This window comes from Leopardus geoffroyi, chromosome E2, assembly GCF_018350155.1.
Source record: "Leopardus geoffroyi isolate Oge1 chromosome E2, O.geoffroyi_Oge1_pat1.0, whole genome shotgun sequence".
Classification (NCBI taxonomy): Eukaryota; Metazoa; Chordata; class Mammalia; order Carnivora; family Felidae; genus Leopardus; species Leopardus geoffroyi.
Window position 1 is genome coordinate 21,073,155 of NC_059335.1, and position 14,993 is coordinate 21,088,147.

The window sequence follows — 14,993 nt, forward strand, 5'->3', positions numbered from 1 at the left end:
CTTTTTGAGGATTGCCATTTTAACAGGTGTGAGCTGGGTTTCACATATGTCTGAGGATTAGTGAGTTGAGCAACTTTTCATGTACCTGTTGGCCATTTGTATGTCTTCTTTGGAAAAATGTCTGTTTACTTCCTCTGCCCATTGTCAAAACTTTTAAGGTGTATTTTAGTTTAATTTTGTTTTGTTTTTGCTATTGAATTGTATAAGTTCTTTATGTATTTTGGATGCTAACTCCTGATCAGGTGATTTGAAGATATTGTATCCCATTCCATAGGTTGCCTTTTCATTTTGTTGATCATCTCTTTTGCCACCCAGAAGCTTTATAATTTGGTGTAGTCCCATTTATTAATTTTTGCTTTAGTTGATTGTGCTTTTGGTATTGCATCAAAAAAAACAGTTGCTGAGACCAATGTCAAGGAGATTTTCCCCTAAGTTTCCCTCCAGGAGTTTTATGGTTTCAGTTCTTATGTTTAAATATTTAATCCATTCTGAATTAATTTTTGTGAGTGGTGTAAGGTAAGGTTCCAATTGCATTCTTCTGTATGTGGTTTTCCAATTTCCCACCACCATTTATTGAGGAGACTTTCCTTTCCCCGTTGCGTATTTGGCTTCTTTGTCAAATATTGGTTGACCATACATGTTGGGTTTATCTTGGGGCTCTTTATTCCATTTAATTGGTCTGTTTGTCTATTTCTATATCACAACCATACTGCTGTGATCACTACAGCTTTGTAGTATAGTTTGAAATCAGTAAGTGTGTCGCTTCTAGTTTTGTTCTTTCTCAGTATTGCTTCGTCTAAATGGGGTCTTTTGTGGTTTCATACAAATTTTAGGACTGTTTCTTTCTATTTCTGATTCTAATTCTCTAATGACACTTTGATAAGAGTTGCATTGAATCTGTAGATGACTTTGGAGAGTATGGACATTGTAACAATATTAATTCTTCTGATCCATGAACATGAGATATCTTTCCTATTGTTTGTGTCTTCTTCAGTATTTAAAAAAATTTTTTTAACGTTTATTTATTATTGAGAGAGAGACACACAGAGCATCAGCAGGGGAGGGGCAGAGAGAGGGGGAGACAGAATCCAAAGTAGGCTCCAGGCTCTGAGCTGTCAGCACAGAGCCCGACACAGTGTTCGAACTCACAAACCGTGAGATCACGACCTGAGCCAAAGTCGGTCGCTCAACCAACTGAGCCACCCAGGCGCCCTTTCTTCAATATTTTTTTTTTCATAAAAATCTTGCAGTTTTTACTGAACATATCTTTAATCGCCTTGCTTAAATTTATTCGTAAGTATTTTATTGGTTTTGCTGTTAATGTGAATGGGATTGTTTTCTTTATTTCTTTATCAGTTGTTTTGTTGTCAGTATGTAGAAATGCAACTATTTCTGTATGTTAATCTTGTATCCTGCAAACTTTACTAAATTTGTTCATTCAGTTTTTTGGTGGAGTCTTTAGGATTTTCTTTAAATAAGACCGTATCATCTGTAAACAAAGACAATTTTACTTCTCTCTTTCCAATTTGGATGCCTTTTTTTTTTTCCTGCCTTGTTTCTTTGGCTTGGACTTCCAGTAGTATGTTGAACAAGAGTGGTGAGAATGGGCACCCTTATCTTGTTCCTGATTCTACAGGAAAATCTTTAAAGCTTTCACCATTGAGTATGATGTTGGCAGTGGCTTTGTCGTATATGGTCATTATAGTGTTGAGATATGTCCCTTCTACTCCCATTTTTGGGGTGTTTTTATCATGAAAGAATGGTATTTGCCAAATGCTTTTTCTGCACCTACAGAAATAACAATTTTATTTTTATTCTTTCACCTATGAATGTGGTGTATCACATTAATTTATTTGCATGTGTTGAGCTACCTTTTCATCCCACAACTTATATCTTGTTGTATTGTGTATCCACCAACATGTTCTTATAGCTAAAGCTATTTTCAATACTTTTGTCATTTAGCCTGTATAGTGAAGTAGTTAACAAACTACCATATTATAGTATCAGAACATTCTGAATCTGACTGTATGCTTGCCTTTACCAGTGTGTTGTATATTTTCATATGTTTTCACATTACTAATTAGTATCTTTTCATTTCAACTGGGAGAACTCCTCATAGCGTTTCTTGTAAGGCATGTTTAAAGGTGATGAATTCCCTCAGCTTTTGTTTATTAGGGGAAGTTTTTATCTCACCTTCATTTCTGAAGGACATCTTTGCTGGGCAAAGTACTTTTGGTTGGCAGTTTCTTTCAGGACTTTGAATATATCATCCTATTCTCTCCTGACCTGTAAGGTCTCTCTAAGAAATTTACTGATAGCATTATATAGGTTTCCTTGTATGAGATTTTTTTTTTCTCTTGATGCTTTCATTATTTATTTATTTATTTTTATTTGGGAGAGAGAGGCAGAGGGAGAGAGAGAGAGAATTCAAGCAAGCTCCACACCCAGTGCAGAGCTTGACATGGGGCTCAATCCCATGACCCTGGGATCATGACCTGAGCCGAAGTCAAGAGTTGGATGCCTAACTGATTGAGCTACCCGGACATCTCTCTCTTGCTGCTTTAAAAATTGTCCCTTTGTCTTTGATTTTAGACAACTTTTTGACAATGTATCGTGGAGTAGATCTTTTTGGCTTGAGGTTTTGTGATGAGCTATTAGTTTCATAAACTTGGGTGTCCAAATCTTTCCCCAGGTTTGAGAAAGCCTCAGCCATTATTTCTTTACACAAACTTTCTATCCATTTCTCCCAAAGAGATGCTAGGTTTAAAAAATACAATAAAACCTTGGTTTTTGAGCATAGTTAATTCTGGAAACGTGCTTGTAATCCAAAGCACTTGTATATCAAAGTGAATTTCCCCATAAGACGATTCGTTCCAGAATCCAAAAATATTCATACAAAAATGATTACAATACTGTAATGTAATACAAAATAATACAGAAAATACAAACTATAAAAAATAACTTAACCTGCACTTACCTTTGAAAATCTTCGTGGTTGGTGTGAAGGGGACAACAGAGAGGAGGGTTATTGTGTAGGACGACTTTCACCATCACTAACAGAATCACTGCTATCCATTGACTCAATGGAATCTTTTTCTTTTTGTGCAACTTCAGCGAGGAATCTATCCAATGACACTTACTCTTGCCTCCTTTTTGAGGATTTCGTGGAAATGTGACACTGCATTGTCACGAAACAGATTCATTGCACACATTGCTACAGTTTTATTGAGGTGGTGCTTAATGGACGTGGAGCTGGCCGATCGTACCTTGTCTGTGGCAGTGACTCCCGTGCAGGCGGTGGTCTTGCTCTCCTTCCAGGACCAAGCCAGCTGGACCCTGGAGGAGCTGAGCAAGGTGGTGAAGATGCCCGTGGCCCTGCTGCGGCGGCGCATGTCCATGTGGCTAGAGCAGGGAGTGCTGCGGGAGGAGCCTGCCGGGACCTTCTCTGTGGTGGAGGAGGAGCGGCCCCAGGACCGGGACAGCATGGTGCTCCTTGACAGCGACGACGAGAGCGACTCCGGCATGGCCTCCCAGGCCAGCCAGAAGGAGGAGGAGCTGCTGCTTTTCTGGACGTACATCCAGGCCATGCTGACCAACCTGGAGAGCCTGTCGCTGGAGCATATCTACAGCATGCTGTGCACGTTCGTGGTCACCGGCCACCGGTCACTGTTCCCACATTTGACTCATCTCCCTAATCTCTTTTGAAGTGAGGGATTCCTCACCTTTTCTTCCTCCTCTGCAGAGAGATGCAGACCTAGACTTCTTACATCTTGCAATTTTGGCCACTCGTATACCTCGTTTGTACCTCTCGATGGTTTCCTTCTTAACTTCCACCATGATCTTCTCCTTCTTCTTCCCGCCTTTCTTTTTAGCCTTTTTCTGCATGGGGGCCATTGTACACTCACATTGTGTCGTCTACAGTATAGTATCAATCAACTCTTGCCCGGGTTGCCTGTGTGGCTTAGTCGGTTAAGCGTCGGACTTCGGCTCAGGTCATGATCTCATGCTTGTGAGTTCAAGCCCTGCCTCAGGCAACGTGCTGAAAGCTTAGAGCCTGGAGCATGCTTCCGATTCTGTGTCTCCCTCTCTTTCTGTCCCTCCCCTGCTCACGCTCTCTCTCTCTCTCAAAAATAATAAACATTAAAAATTTTTAAAAAATATTAACTCTTGTCATATAATGTATTTAATGTAACTGGCAATAAGGCAGCAGAGGAGAGGGTCTATATGTGCAGGCAGCCTGGCCTAGAATGAAGGAGAGCATTCTTAAGCTTACTCTTATCTTGAAAAGCAAAGTACTGTCCATAGGTGCTTTGACAAAAAATACACTAGTTCCAGTGTGGGGCACCTTCCAATGTTCCAAAAAATCGCTGATTTCTGCCAACCACTGCGATCTGAGACTGAGCCTCTGAGCATGGGAGAAGATCACCCACAAGCCTGGAGTGAGAGAGAGAGAGAGAGAGAGAGAGGAACCATTGGCTCAGTTGTGATCATGTGACATTCAGCATCACGTATTACTCGTATTGCAAGACATCACTCGCTTATCAAGCTAAAATTCATTAGAAGTGTTTGCTCTTGCGGAACACCCGCAGAACAAGTTGCTTGCAATCCAAGGTTTTACTGTGTAAGCAAATCAAAAGAGCAATCCTAGTTAAAAGAAAAAAAAAAAGTTTTCACTTTATCTTCTGTAGTTGGGAAGCTGCTTAAACAAACCGTCAGTCTTGTTTTGAAATTCAAGGTATTGGGAAACAGCATTCAATTTTGCAAAGGCTCGGTGGTTCCAGAAGGGAGACGTCAGGCCTCAAGGAGGAAATTATAGTGGGGTTTTGTTCAACAGGACTTCTCCTATCAGTTGGGGGAGGTATTGTAGGATCTGTGCTGGAGTATCGATAATGGAAAATCATGATAATCTTGTCCTTTGATTCATAAGTTGACAAAATTCAGCCCGTGCTGGCCTTAAGATTCCTTTTGCATGGGTATGGAGGAGAGTTTCTCTAAGGAGGTGACATTTGAACCTGGCCTTACAAGGACGTATTTCTTTTACTTAAGTGGAATGCTTGAATGACACCCTGCCTACAAACGTGAGTTCCTTGAACAGCAACCCTTTCTGTGTTGTTCACTGACATTCATTAAATATTTGGTGAATGAGCTTATTGAAAGTCATAGGCCCAGAAAGAGCTCAAGTGGATGCCATTCTGTTGATTTCTTATTTGTGGCTTTCTATGCTAATTGACAACAGTCTATTAGCCATTCTTCCCTTGGCCTTCACTTGTCTGAATCAGCTGGTATCAGCCCAGATTCGGAGGAGCCCAGCTTGCAGAGGAGGCCTTCCTTCAGAGAGGGCTGTGGGGAAGAGAGAAGCTTGGTCAGTGTGTCAGGGAAGGAGATCTGGTTCCTGTGGACCCTTAATAGAGAAAAGTGCAAGCTGCCCCCTTGGGAATTCAAAAGGACTGTCCCCTGTACAGGATGAAGGGATGGGGATGGGGGCTTTGAGTTACTATGCACTGTGAACTAGAACGTGTGAACTAGAAAACGTGAACCTGAATGTGGAAAAAAGGCTGGGATATTTTTCTTGAAGCATGGAAGCAAAAATACCAAACTCATATTATATTCTGAACTTCTTTGAAGGTTCACCTTAGGATTCATCTCTCCCTAAAATGTTCCTTGTTTTTATACTGTAGTGTTCTCCATTCTCTTGTTCACTGATTTCTTCTTAAATATTGCTATGTGCCCACTAAGTGGGTCTGCACCCATGAGTGGGAGGGGTAAGGTCCTAGCCCATAGGGGGCTTACCTTCTAACAACACCCATGGTGTCAATGCTAGTGTCCTTGTCTGGAAGACATGTTCAGGTGAGGGCACTGAAGCCAGGGATTAAGGACACACAGTTGGTATGATGGAACCAGTATTCTGACCCATAGCTCCCACTTTACTCCAGCAAGTGGCCTTCAACTGGACCATCCTGGTACATGCTGGTTTTTATGCCCCTCAGAATCACTGCCTAGAACTGTTCAGACTCTGAACAGCCAGGGCCAGCCACAAGATGTCCCTTTCTTGTGTCTTTTGGAGTGATTAGCACAGGACTGTAGAATTCCTCAAGGTGACCTGCGTTGATTATGACCTGGCTTGTTGGGAAAGAGTTCTCTATTCTGCCTGGCCCCAGGCACAACCTTGCTAGACTTTGATTCCCAATTCTGGCCACTGCACACTGAAGAGAAACGGAGGGAAAGGGGACATCTTTGCGATGAGCAGAGAGGCATCTGCTGAGGGCCAGGAATCAGGCCAGGCCTGGGGTGCTGGAGTGAGGAGGGCATCAGGGTCAACTCCAGACCTTTAGCAGGTCATTGTGAGACTGGGCAGCAGCTACATAAACATCTCACGGAGAGTCATGGAAAGGAAAGCACAGGGCCTCAGGAGAGCAGCTTGCGGGTGGCTGATTCAGGCTGTTACCCCACGAGATGCATTTGAGCCAGGCCTGAAGGAGGGGGAAAGAAGGATGTTTAGTCACTGGTTACAGGGGCAAGCCAGAAGGAGAGGGCAAGGACCACACGGGGACATGGCATGTCTTACAGTGCAGTCACGATGTAGGCTTTGTGCAAATGCCTCCAAGTCAACAAGGTCACATGCCTACCGAGAGCTGAAGGCCTGGGGACACCCTGGGAAAATGTGTGGACTTTACTATGTAGGTCACTCACGGCCATTTTGGCAGAGATGGTAACAAAGTCCCGGTGACAAGGTATGTTTCAGAAAGATCACTCAGGGGGCAGGAGAGATGGAAGGGGATTATGGCAGTGGGTGAGAAAGAGGCTGGGGGTCTGTGCTAGGGCATTTCCCAAGATGAAAAATGGAGATGCTTCCCAGGGGACTAACTGTTCAGGGAAGGAGAATGGAAAGAGACTCTGAGGACTGCTGGGCGCCTGGCTGGCTGGTGAGCCACCGGGTGCGAGCCTCTGAGGTCCCAGAGAGAGACTTGAGCCAGAGATGCAATTGTAAGAATTATCAAGGTATACATGCCCTGGACGCCATGGGCGTGGGTGAGATCAGCCGGGCAAGTGAAGAGTGGAAACCAAGACTAGAAAGGTAGGCAATACCTGCATTAAGCACCTGGGAAGCAGGGGCCACCAAAGCAGGCAGAGAAGATGGAAGGAGAGAGGCTTATTTTGAAAGCCAGGGTAGCAGAATCTTCTAGAAGGTAGAGGAGAGCAGAACTCATGATGAAACTCATGGAGGTTGATCCATTTTCAAGAATACTCTGCTGTGCTCCGTGCTGCACTGTAAAACTTCTGTGCCTTATTAAATACCCTCCCAGGCTCCCCCAAATCTGTGTGCTTGGGCAGCATGGGGTTGCCCCTCCGAGTCTGGAACGGACTTCTCTTTATTGGAAATCGAGGTCATGTCACTTAATAAAAGACAAGAGTTCCTGAGAAAACGGAATCTGCTTGCCTGTGCTAAAAGTCATCAGGGAAAGAAAGGCCGAGAGTCTGTCGCTGGCTCTCCAGCACGGAACCTACTTTTGGGCACCCCATCCTCTGTTGAAAAAATTAATCTGTAAATAGTTTATTAAGGTCGGAAATGCTGCCAGCGACCCTTTGAAAACAGATACAACATCTTTAAGAGATTGCAAAGGTAAATCTTATTGTCTGGGGAAATGACTTCTGCACAGTTATTTCTTTTATTGCTCTGCTGAATGTGACGGCATTACTGAGTTTAATAAATCCTAGTGTATCTCTCAGGCCATGTAGGCTGATATAAATATCTCCAGTTATGTCACATTACCACCTTTGTACAGCTATACTGGGTGCTGATGACTGGGGTCTGATAAATGCAAAACCTCATTTGGTTTGTGAGTGATTGAGCGCTAACACTGTTTAGATTTCTTAATATACTTGTATTAGCATGAATAAGTAATGAGCGTGCCAGGCTTTTTTGAATATTTGATTGTATCTTTGTAATGGATTTGTGTCTCTCTCTTTGTGCTAATGTCATTGTAACTTTGTTGGTGTCATAACTCCAAGCCCCGGTAATTGATCTTTATCACCCCGTCTTGAGTCAATCACCCTCTCCTTGCCGAATTGTCGCCCGCTTGTGTGTTTCTTCCCTGCACCACTCTGCGTGTTGTCTTGTCGAGAAGAGGTCCTGGTCACCACGCCACCCTCAGAGAATGCCTTTCCTGCTTCTCGAAGGGTAGGTTTTAGATTTTCAACTGAGGTGGAGGGAGCCAAAGGTTGAAAGTTGACCATGCCACCAAATCTGAGCCACGTCCAGCCTCTTATCCCCAGCAATGCCCTGCCAGCCTGTTCATTAATGTGGGGCTTCTGGGTCCAATCATTGTAAAGGCCTCTATAAACCAGGAGGCTCGGAGACAGAGAAGTCCCCTTTCCTAAGTCTAGAAAGGGTCTACGGTATTCATAAAATCTCCTCCTATAACGAGGGCTTCTTGCCTGACACGAATAGAGCACAAAAACTTTGTCCTTATATGCAAAGGTCACATCTTGGATGCTTGTGGGGGTTGTCCTCTTCTGGAAGATGACTTAACGCCTCAGACCTGCTAAGTAACTAATATTCTGGATCACGTACGTAGCAAAAACAGTTCCCAAGCTGCAAGCCCGAATCCACATGCCGAGGTGGCCACCAGGACGTGTGGGCCCCTGGGTGCCCAGCGAGGATCTCAGTGATGGTGCAGCACCGTGCGTTCACGGGGCAGGGGAAGTGGCACGTAGATGCTACGTGAAACTCGGGAAGAAGCGTGCAGGGGCCGGCTTGTGTTTCCATTGCCCTGCCAAGTCACTTAGTTAAGTAGGAGCCATGGCTGGAAATGAATCCGCTAGTGATGATCAGGGTTTAGAAATGTGTTTGAGGGGCACCTGGGTGGCTCAGTGGGTTAAGCGTCAGACTCTTGGTTCCAGCTCAGGTCACGATCTCGTGGTTTGCGGTTCAAGCCCTGCATCCGGCTCTGCACCGACAGTGAGGAGCCTGCCCCTCTTCTCAAAATAAATAAATAAAACTTAAAAAGATGTGTTTGAGTTTTCCTATGTTCCGTCTCACAGCAGAAGTTGGCAGAGATGGTACTTTCATGAAATGATGGTTACGACGTGTTCGCCGGATCTCTGGTACACAAATAAACAATGAGTATTATTATCGCCATCATCATAATGAACCTGGCTCGAACGTCTAGTGACTTTATACTAATGATTTTGGTTTCTAGCCATAGTATATACAAACTGATTTATTGGTTGGGCCATTTTGTTTTTTCTGCAACGATTCTTCCCCCTCGTCCCAATTTAGTATCCTCAACCTGACCCTCTCCACTGGCCTCTTTCTGTTTTACTGTTGAGCTTTCACAGAACTCTTCTCTGTACCCTTGGCCTCTGCCTTCCTGTCTCCTGTTAGCTGCTCAGAGCCCAGTGGTCCTGCTGCCTTGCTTGGCGTTGCTGACTCTGTTTTTCATGGGCGTCAGGGACAGCCTGGTCGCTGGGTCTCAGGTTTTCCTCTCTGCTCTGCCTCACCTCCCTGCCCCACAGCTCTGGTCTCTGGGGTCGGCCTTTCCTGCTTGAACCCAACCTTCAAGCCTTTTTATCGTGGCCTCTGGGACCCACCTTCGTTTCCCTTCCTGTCCCAGACCTCCTGAGCCCCCCAGGAACGCGATCTGCTGCTCTCCTTTCCTCATTGGCTGCACGTCCTTTGGATGTTCTCACCTGTGAATTTGGGCTGAGTTGTGCCCCCCCCGCCCCCCCAACACATACATATGTTGAAGCCCTAAACCCAGTGCCTCAAAATGTGGCTGTATTTGGAGATGGGGCCTATGAAGAGGCAAGTCAGTTAAAATGAGGCTGCTAGAGTGGGCCCTATTTTATCTGACCAGTATCCTTAGGAGAAGAGGAGATTTGAGCACATCAAGAGCCACCAGGGATGTATGCACATGGAAGAAGGACCATATGAGGGCTAAGGGGGATGATGGGCATCTGTGAGCCAGGGAGAGAGGCGTCAGGAGAAACCAAAGCTACCAGCATCTTGATCTTGAACTTCCCGCCTCCAGCACTGAGGGAAAATAAATGTCTGTTGTTAGACCCCTAAGTCTGTGTATCTAGTTATGGCAGCCGGCGCAGATTCATGTGTCTGCCCTCTGATCGCTCAGGCCTGGGGAGGCACGTGCACTGTGGGTGTCCGTCTTGGACCCGTGACCTGAGGGTCCACTGGCCTGTTGGACCTCTACAGTGTGGGTTGGAGGAAATGTTTGCTCCTCTTCCGGCAGGGTTAACCTGAGTGTGCCAGGAGACAGGAGAAGGGGCCAGCAGGAAGGAGGAGACAAAAGGTGCTGGAATGAGAGGGCATTTGGGGATCTGGAGGAGGGGCAGAGAGATCAGGAGCCAGGAAGGCACTGGGACCGGAACACATCTGTTCTTTTAGGATGGGAGCTTCTTTTTGGACAGAATCTGTTTGTGATGATGAGGACGTAAAAGTGTGTTCCGAAATTCCCTGGGTCCCCAGCTCTGCCACAGAAATCCAGGCTCAGGTAGTTGTGAGAGGACGAATGACATGAAGCGTGCTGCCTTTGCTCTTTCTGGAAGTAGGGAGGGGTCCCTGGACGCACAGGGAAAGTGCGTGGGGTCACTGTGGGCTGTGGCCCCAGCGGTCACCAGCCCCAGCCAGAAGGAGGGTCTGAACGGGGCTGTTCAGCATAGATGTGCAGACGGCTGCACCAGATTGGAGACTTCACCACTCTGTGGCCCAAGGCCGACGTGAGGCAGAAGTGAGGTGGGCGCGCCTTGGGGCCTGGGAAGCTCCAGTATCTCTGGTGCAAGGTCACGTCCCAGAGGAAGGCTCTGGGATGAAAGTAAACCAGCCTCAACTTCCCTGATGAACAAAGGGAGTAAACGGGACCCTGACCCAGGGAGGGTCGGCATCCCTACAGGTCTCTGGGGAGTGAATTAAAAGTAGACTGGGCTGGGGAAGGGGCCGAGGGGAACAGTAAAGGGTCTTCCGTCAGAGGAGGGGTAGGCACCTTGCCCCTCAGAGGGGGAATTATAGAATGACAAGACCAAGGAGAAAAATCAGCACAGGATGAAAGAGAACGTTCCCTGGGTGGATTAGGAGTTGCAGAGAAAAAGCAGCCAGACGGAGGCTCAGCGGGGCAATCCCACCTCACGCCCTCACGTTTTCAAGGATGAGAGGGGCGATGAGAAGCCCCCGCCGCCTAGTCAGATAGGTCAGTAGACCCCAAACGCTGCTGTTTGGAGGCTGATTCCACTTTCTAAAAATGGGCAGGGCCTGGAACCCATTCCTTCTTTCTCCTTCAAAACCACATGGTGAAGTTTTTAGCAAAAGATTCAAGGATCTTTTGAGGCCAATGGGATACTCTGCATGCATATTTCATTTTTAAAAAAGCATGTAAGGATATGACACGAGTCCTATATTTCTGGTGTCATCATTCCTGCTTTGCACCGGGTAGGAATACCTTTGCCTGCTATTTTCATTTTTATCATGGAAATGAATGAGTCACCCTGAACCCGCATGCGTGTCCTCTTTTCTCGCCTTTTCTAAATAGTCTTTGCCTCTGATGCAGTTGTGTAGAGGAAACACACACGCACACGCACCCACACACCGCAGCCAGATGCATTCTGATCTCCCCTGTTCGGCTGCAATCAGGCCTCTCCCACTCTATGTCACATGACGATGGGGAAAAAATGTGTTAAAAAAGAAACTCTCTCGTTTGTGTGTGTTATCTTCTCCATGAGCCATCAGTAGAGTTGAATGCCTATAGCGAGCCAACTGCTCTGTAGATTTTGTCCTGATTATTAAACACGGAATGTGAAGAGCTAAGCATATAGAAGGAAGAGTTATTCTCTAGTTTATGTAAAGTCAGCAGCGAAAATAAAAATTGTGGCATGTACATAGATGTTTATTTGCTTTACCTTATAGTCTCACTGCAGAGCTCTGTCTTCTGCGCCAAAGTTTTTTTTTTTTTTCCCCAGCGATGACAATGGATTATTTCTGTAAGCAAGTGCTCTATCCATTATTAAATTGATTATTCAAATCTCATTTAAAAAAAGAAGCCAGATGGCAATTTTCCATTATTTGTTGCTACTGACAACCACCAACCCTAAACCGAAAGATTTTCCCTTTTTTTCCCTTCTACTGCTGCATTTTCATGAGGACTGAACGTAGCACCCATATTGGAAACAAATAGCCAATTACCAAACAAGATTGTCGTTATTGATTATTTTAGAATCATCTTTGCATTGACAGAGCCGTTGTTCTTTTGATGATTCCATAATTGACTTATCTATATTCAGGCACGATAACTTTGCTCCCCGTCGCCACTCGGATGTGAGCATTACTGTTGTTACTCAGTTGTCATGACAGCAAGAAACATGTTTTTACATGTCCAGCGTCCTGGTTATTTTAAGATCCTAATAAGTATGCCTTGCTAATGAATCAGAATAATGGCGATCCTGAAAAATAATGATTTTTGAAATTCTAAGGAGGCTTAAAATCTAAGCGCGAGATAATTGCTTGCACTTGTGATAATCATGAAGCATGTTCCTTACACCACGTGCACTCACGTGCGCACTCACACACGTGACCTCGTCCTCTTCTCTCTGTGAGGGCGTTTGCACATTTGTATTTGGGAGCTAGCACGCTCCGTGGAGGTGGAACTTCCTCTGGAGTACCTTTCAAAGCCAGCATATGTCCAGATCATCTCATGGCGGGGGCCGTGGTTAGCATGTTTGTGCTTTTAGGAACTTACTGTGGGGATCCATTTTCAAATTCTTCAGTTGCTAATTTTTAGCACTGTGTGTGTGTGTGTGTGTGTGTGTGTGTGTGAATCTGCCTCTTTAGATGTCTTCTGCTTGTGGGTGTGTCCAAGTGGGATTTGTTTTAAGTAACTGAAACGAGGAAGGTCACACTTCTAATTGAGTGGATTCTCGCAATTCGAAAACGTTGGCCCTTCCAAGACTCCAATGCCACCTGATATTCTGGGTTGGTTGATCTTGCCAGGAGAAAGGGCATTCAAGTTACATACAAGAGACTTGTCTGCTGGAACTAAGAAGTACACGGGCACAAAAGTCTTTGGAGGCGTCCTCGGCAAATGCAACTGCCTCTCTAAGTTCGAGGGGATTTTTAAAACCATCTGATGAATAGTCAGTTAATTCCCTTGGTACTGAGGAGGAACTCAACAGTTTGGGCTGTGGCGCTTAATTCGAATTCTGGCCAAAAGGATTCAGCTCCTTCTGTCTCATAAACTCAGGATTATAAGATTGGGATTGTTTCTCTTTCAGAGAATGCCTGGTTGTTAAGAGACCGCAAGGTAGGAGATGGGCTGCCTCCTTTTCTAGTTGTTTCTGGAGGGCTTCCAAATAATTTAACAGCTAATAATCAGCTCCAAACTGAATGTACCTCATGAACGACTCCCTCCACCCTCTCAAAGTGAAATACCTCTTTAGCATCAAGTAGCACTTCCTGGTAGGAAGACTTTACATATTGTTAACCAGAAATACACTCCGGTTCTGCAATTCAGAATATCTGTCCTGGCAATTGTAAGAAACAAAATATTAACATATAAATGCTCTAATGGTAAAATGTGCTAGTGTACGTGTTAAGTTTCTAATCAAACATTGCAAAAATGCATTAATCAGTATTTCATAGTTCATTACAGTCTGACTAATTTTGAAATCCCTCATGTAAATTGATTAAATGTCTTCTGCAGGCAGATAAATGGGCTTTTGTTTTAAGCAACCTTTACTGAGAAAACCATAATTCTCTGGGACTCAGTTCTTGTGCATTTGTGACTGGCGGTCTTGTAGGCTAGCTCTAGATAACATAGAATTTTCCTGTTTGCCACTGGACCTACAAGCTGGCTGTGACACACTCTATGGGTCTAAGTATTTAGTGAGCACCTACGCTGTGCCCAAGGTGGTGCTGAGTACTGAGAGACCAAATAAGAGAAGCAGGGGAGACACAGTCCTTTCCCTCATGTATGTGAACAACGATAAGCAAGAACTATACACACTTGACCAAGACTGGTTTATAAGCTTTCTTTATTTTCCTAAAATATGAACCAACTCTAATATTTAAAAAAATTTTTAAATGTGGATTCCTTTTTTTTTTGAGAGAAAGAGACAGATGGAACATGAGCTAGGGAAGGACAGAGAGAGGGAGACACAGAATCTGAAGCAGGCTCCAGGCTATGAGCGCAGAGCCAGAGGCGGGGCTCGAACTCATGAACCGCGCGATCGTGACCTGAGCCGAAGTCGGATGCTCAAACGACTGAGCCACCCCGGTGCCCCTAAGTAGCTTTTTTAAAAGGCAGGTGGTTATTTATTTTCGGGATTCTGGAGTTGTTTTCATGGGAAATCAGGCAGAAGCCAGGAGCATCTGGAACCAGAGAAAATTGATACTCTCAGGACTTTCTGTCTTTACGTCTCTTGACCTGCTTCCGTGCGTGTCAACCTCTCCATAAGACTGGCACCTTTTCCCAGGTAGTTCTGAGCGTATCTCCCAGTGGAAAGAAGCTGACTCCATGAGCTCCAGTTAGAAACTCCCCAGGAGTGACTCTGATTGGCTCGGCCCACGCCCTTTGACCAATCACTGGGGCTTCCCGAAGCCTGTATGTAATTAGCTTAGCTGGTTTAATTTCCCACAACCTCAGACCAGAGACGGGGATGAATGAGTCCAGGTCTCCTGCCAGCTCCTTGGGACGTAAGGGCAGCAATGAGAATCAGATATGCTACTTGAGGAAGGGGACTAGCTTCTATAACCATAAAGGGGGAGGGGGGCAGAGGACTGGGAGGTATACGGAGGGGGTCTGAGCACACCTAATTGGGGATTGGGTGGGAAGATCTGACCCAGGGTGACGATGTGTGTGGGGACTTTAAGAAATATGAGACATATGAGTGGCAGGACTATGTCCAAGTAGTGGTAGGACTATAGGCCAAATATAGTAGGACTTGGAGGCCCATCAGAAAGCTTACCCTTGAGTGGTTAGGAAACAGGGAAA

The 14,993-nt window shown here is 45.2% G+C and overlaps 1 protein-coding gene across 1 annotated transcript; it reads left to right on the forward strand.

Moving 5' to 3' along the window:
• Positions 1-3,240: 3,240 nt before the first annotated feature.
• LOC123577822 (anaphase-promoting complex subunit 2-like) lies at positions 3,241-3,705 on the forward strand. The gene has a single exon (XM_045440112.1). The coding sequence runs from the start codon at positions 3,241-3,243 to the stop codon at positions 3,703-3,705; it is 465 nt and encodes a 154-aa protein (XP_045296068.1).
• Positions 3,706-14,993: the final 11,288 nt, after the last annotated feature.

Coding starts and splice junctions, on each gene's coding strand:
- LOC123577822 (XM_045440112.1), top strand. CDS start 3,241: ATGGACGTGGAGCTGGCCGATCGTACCTTGTCTGTGGCAGTGACTCCC.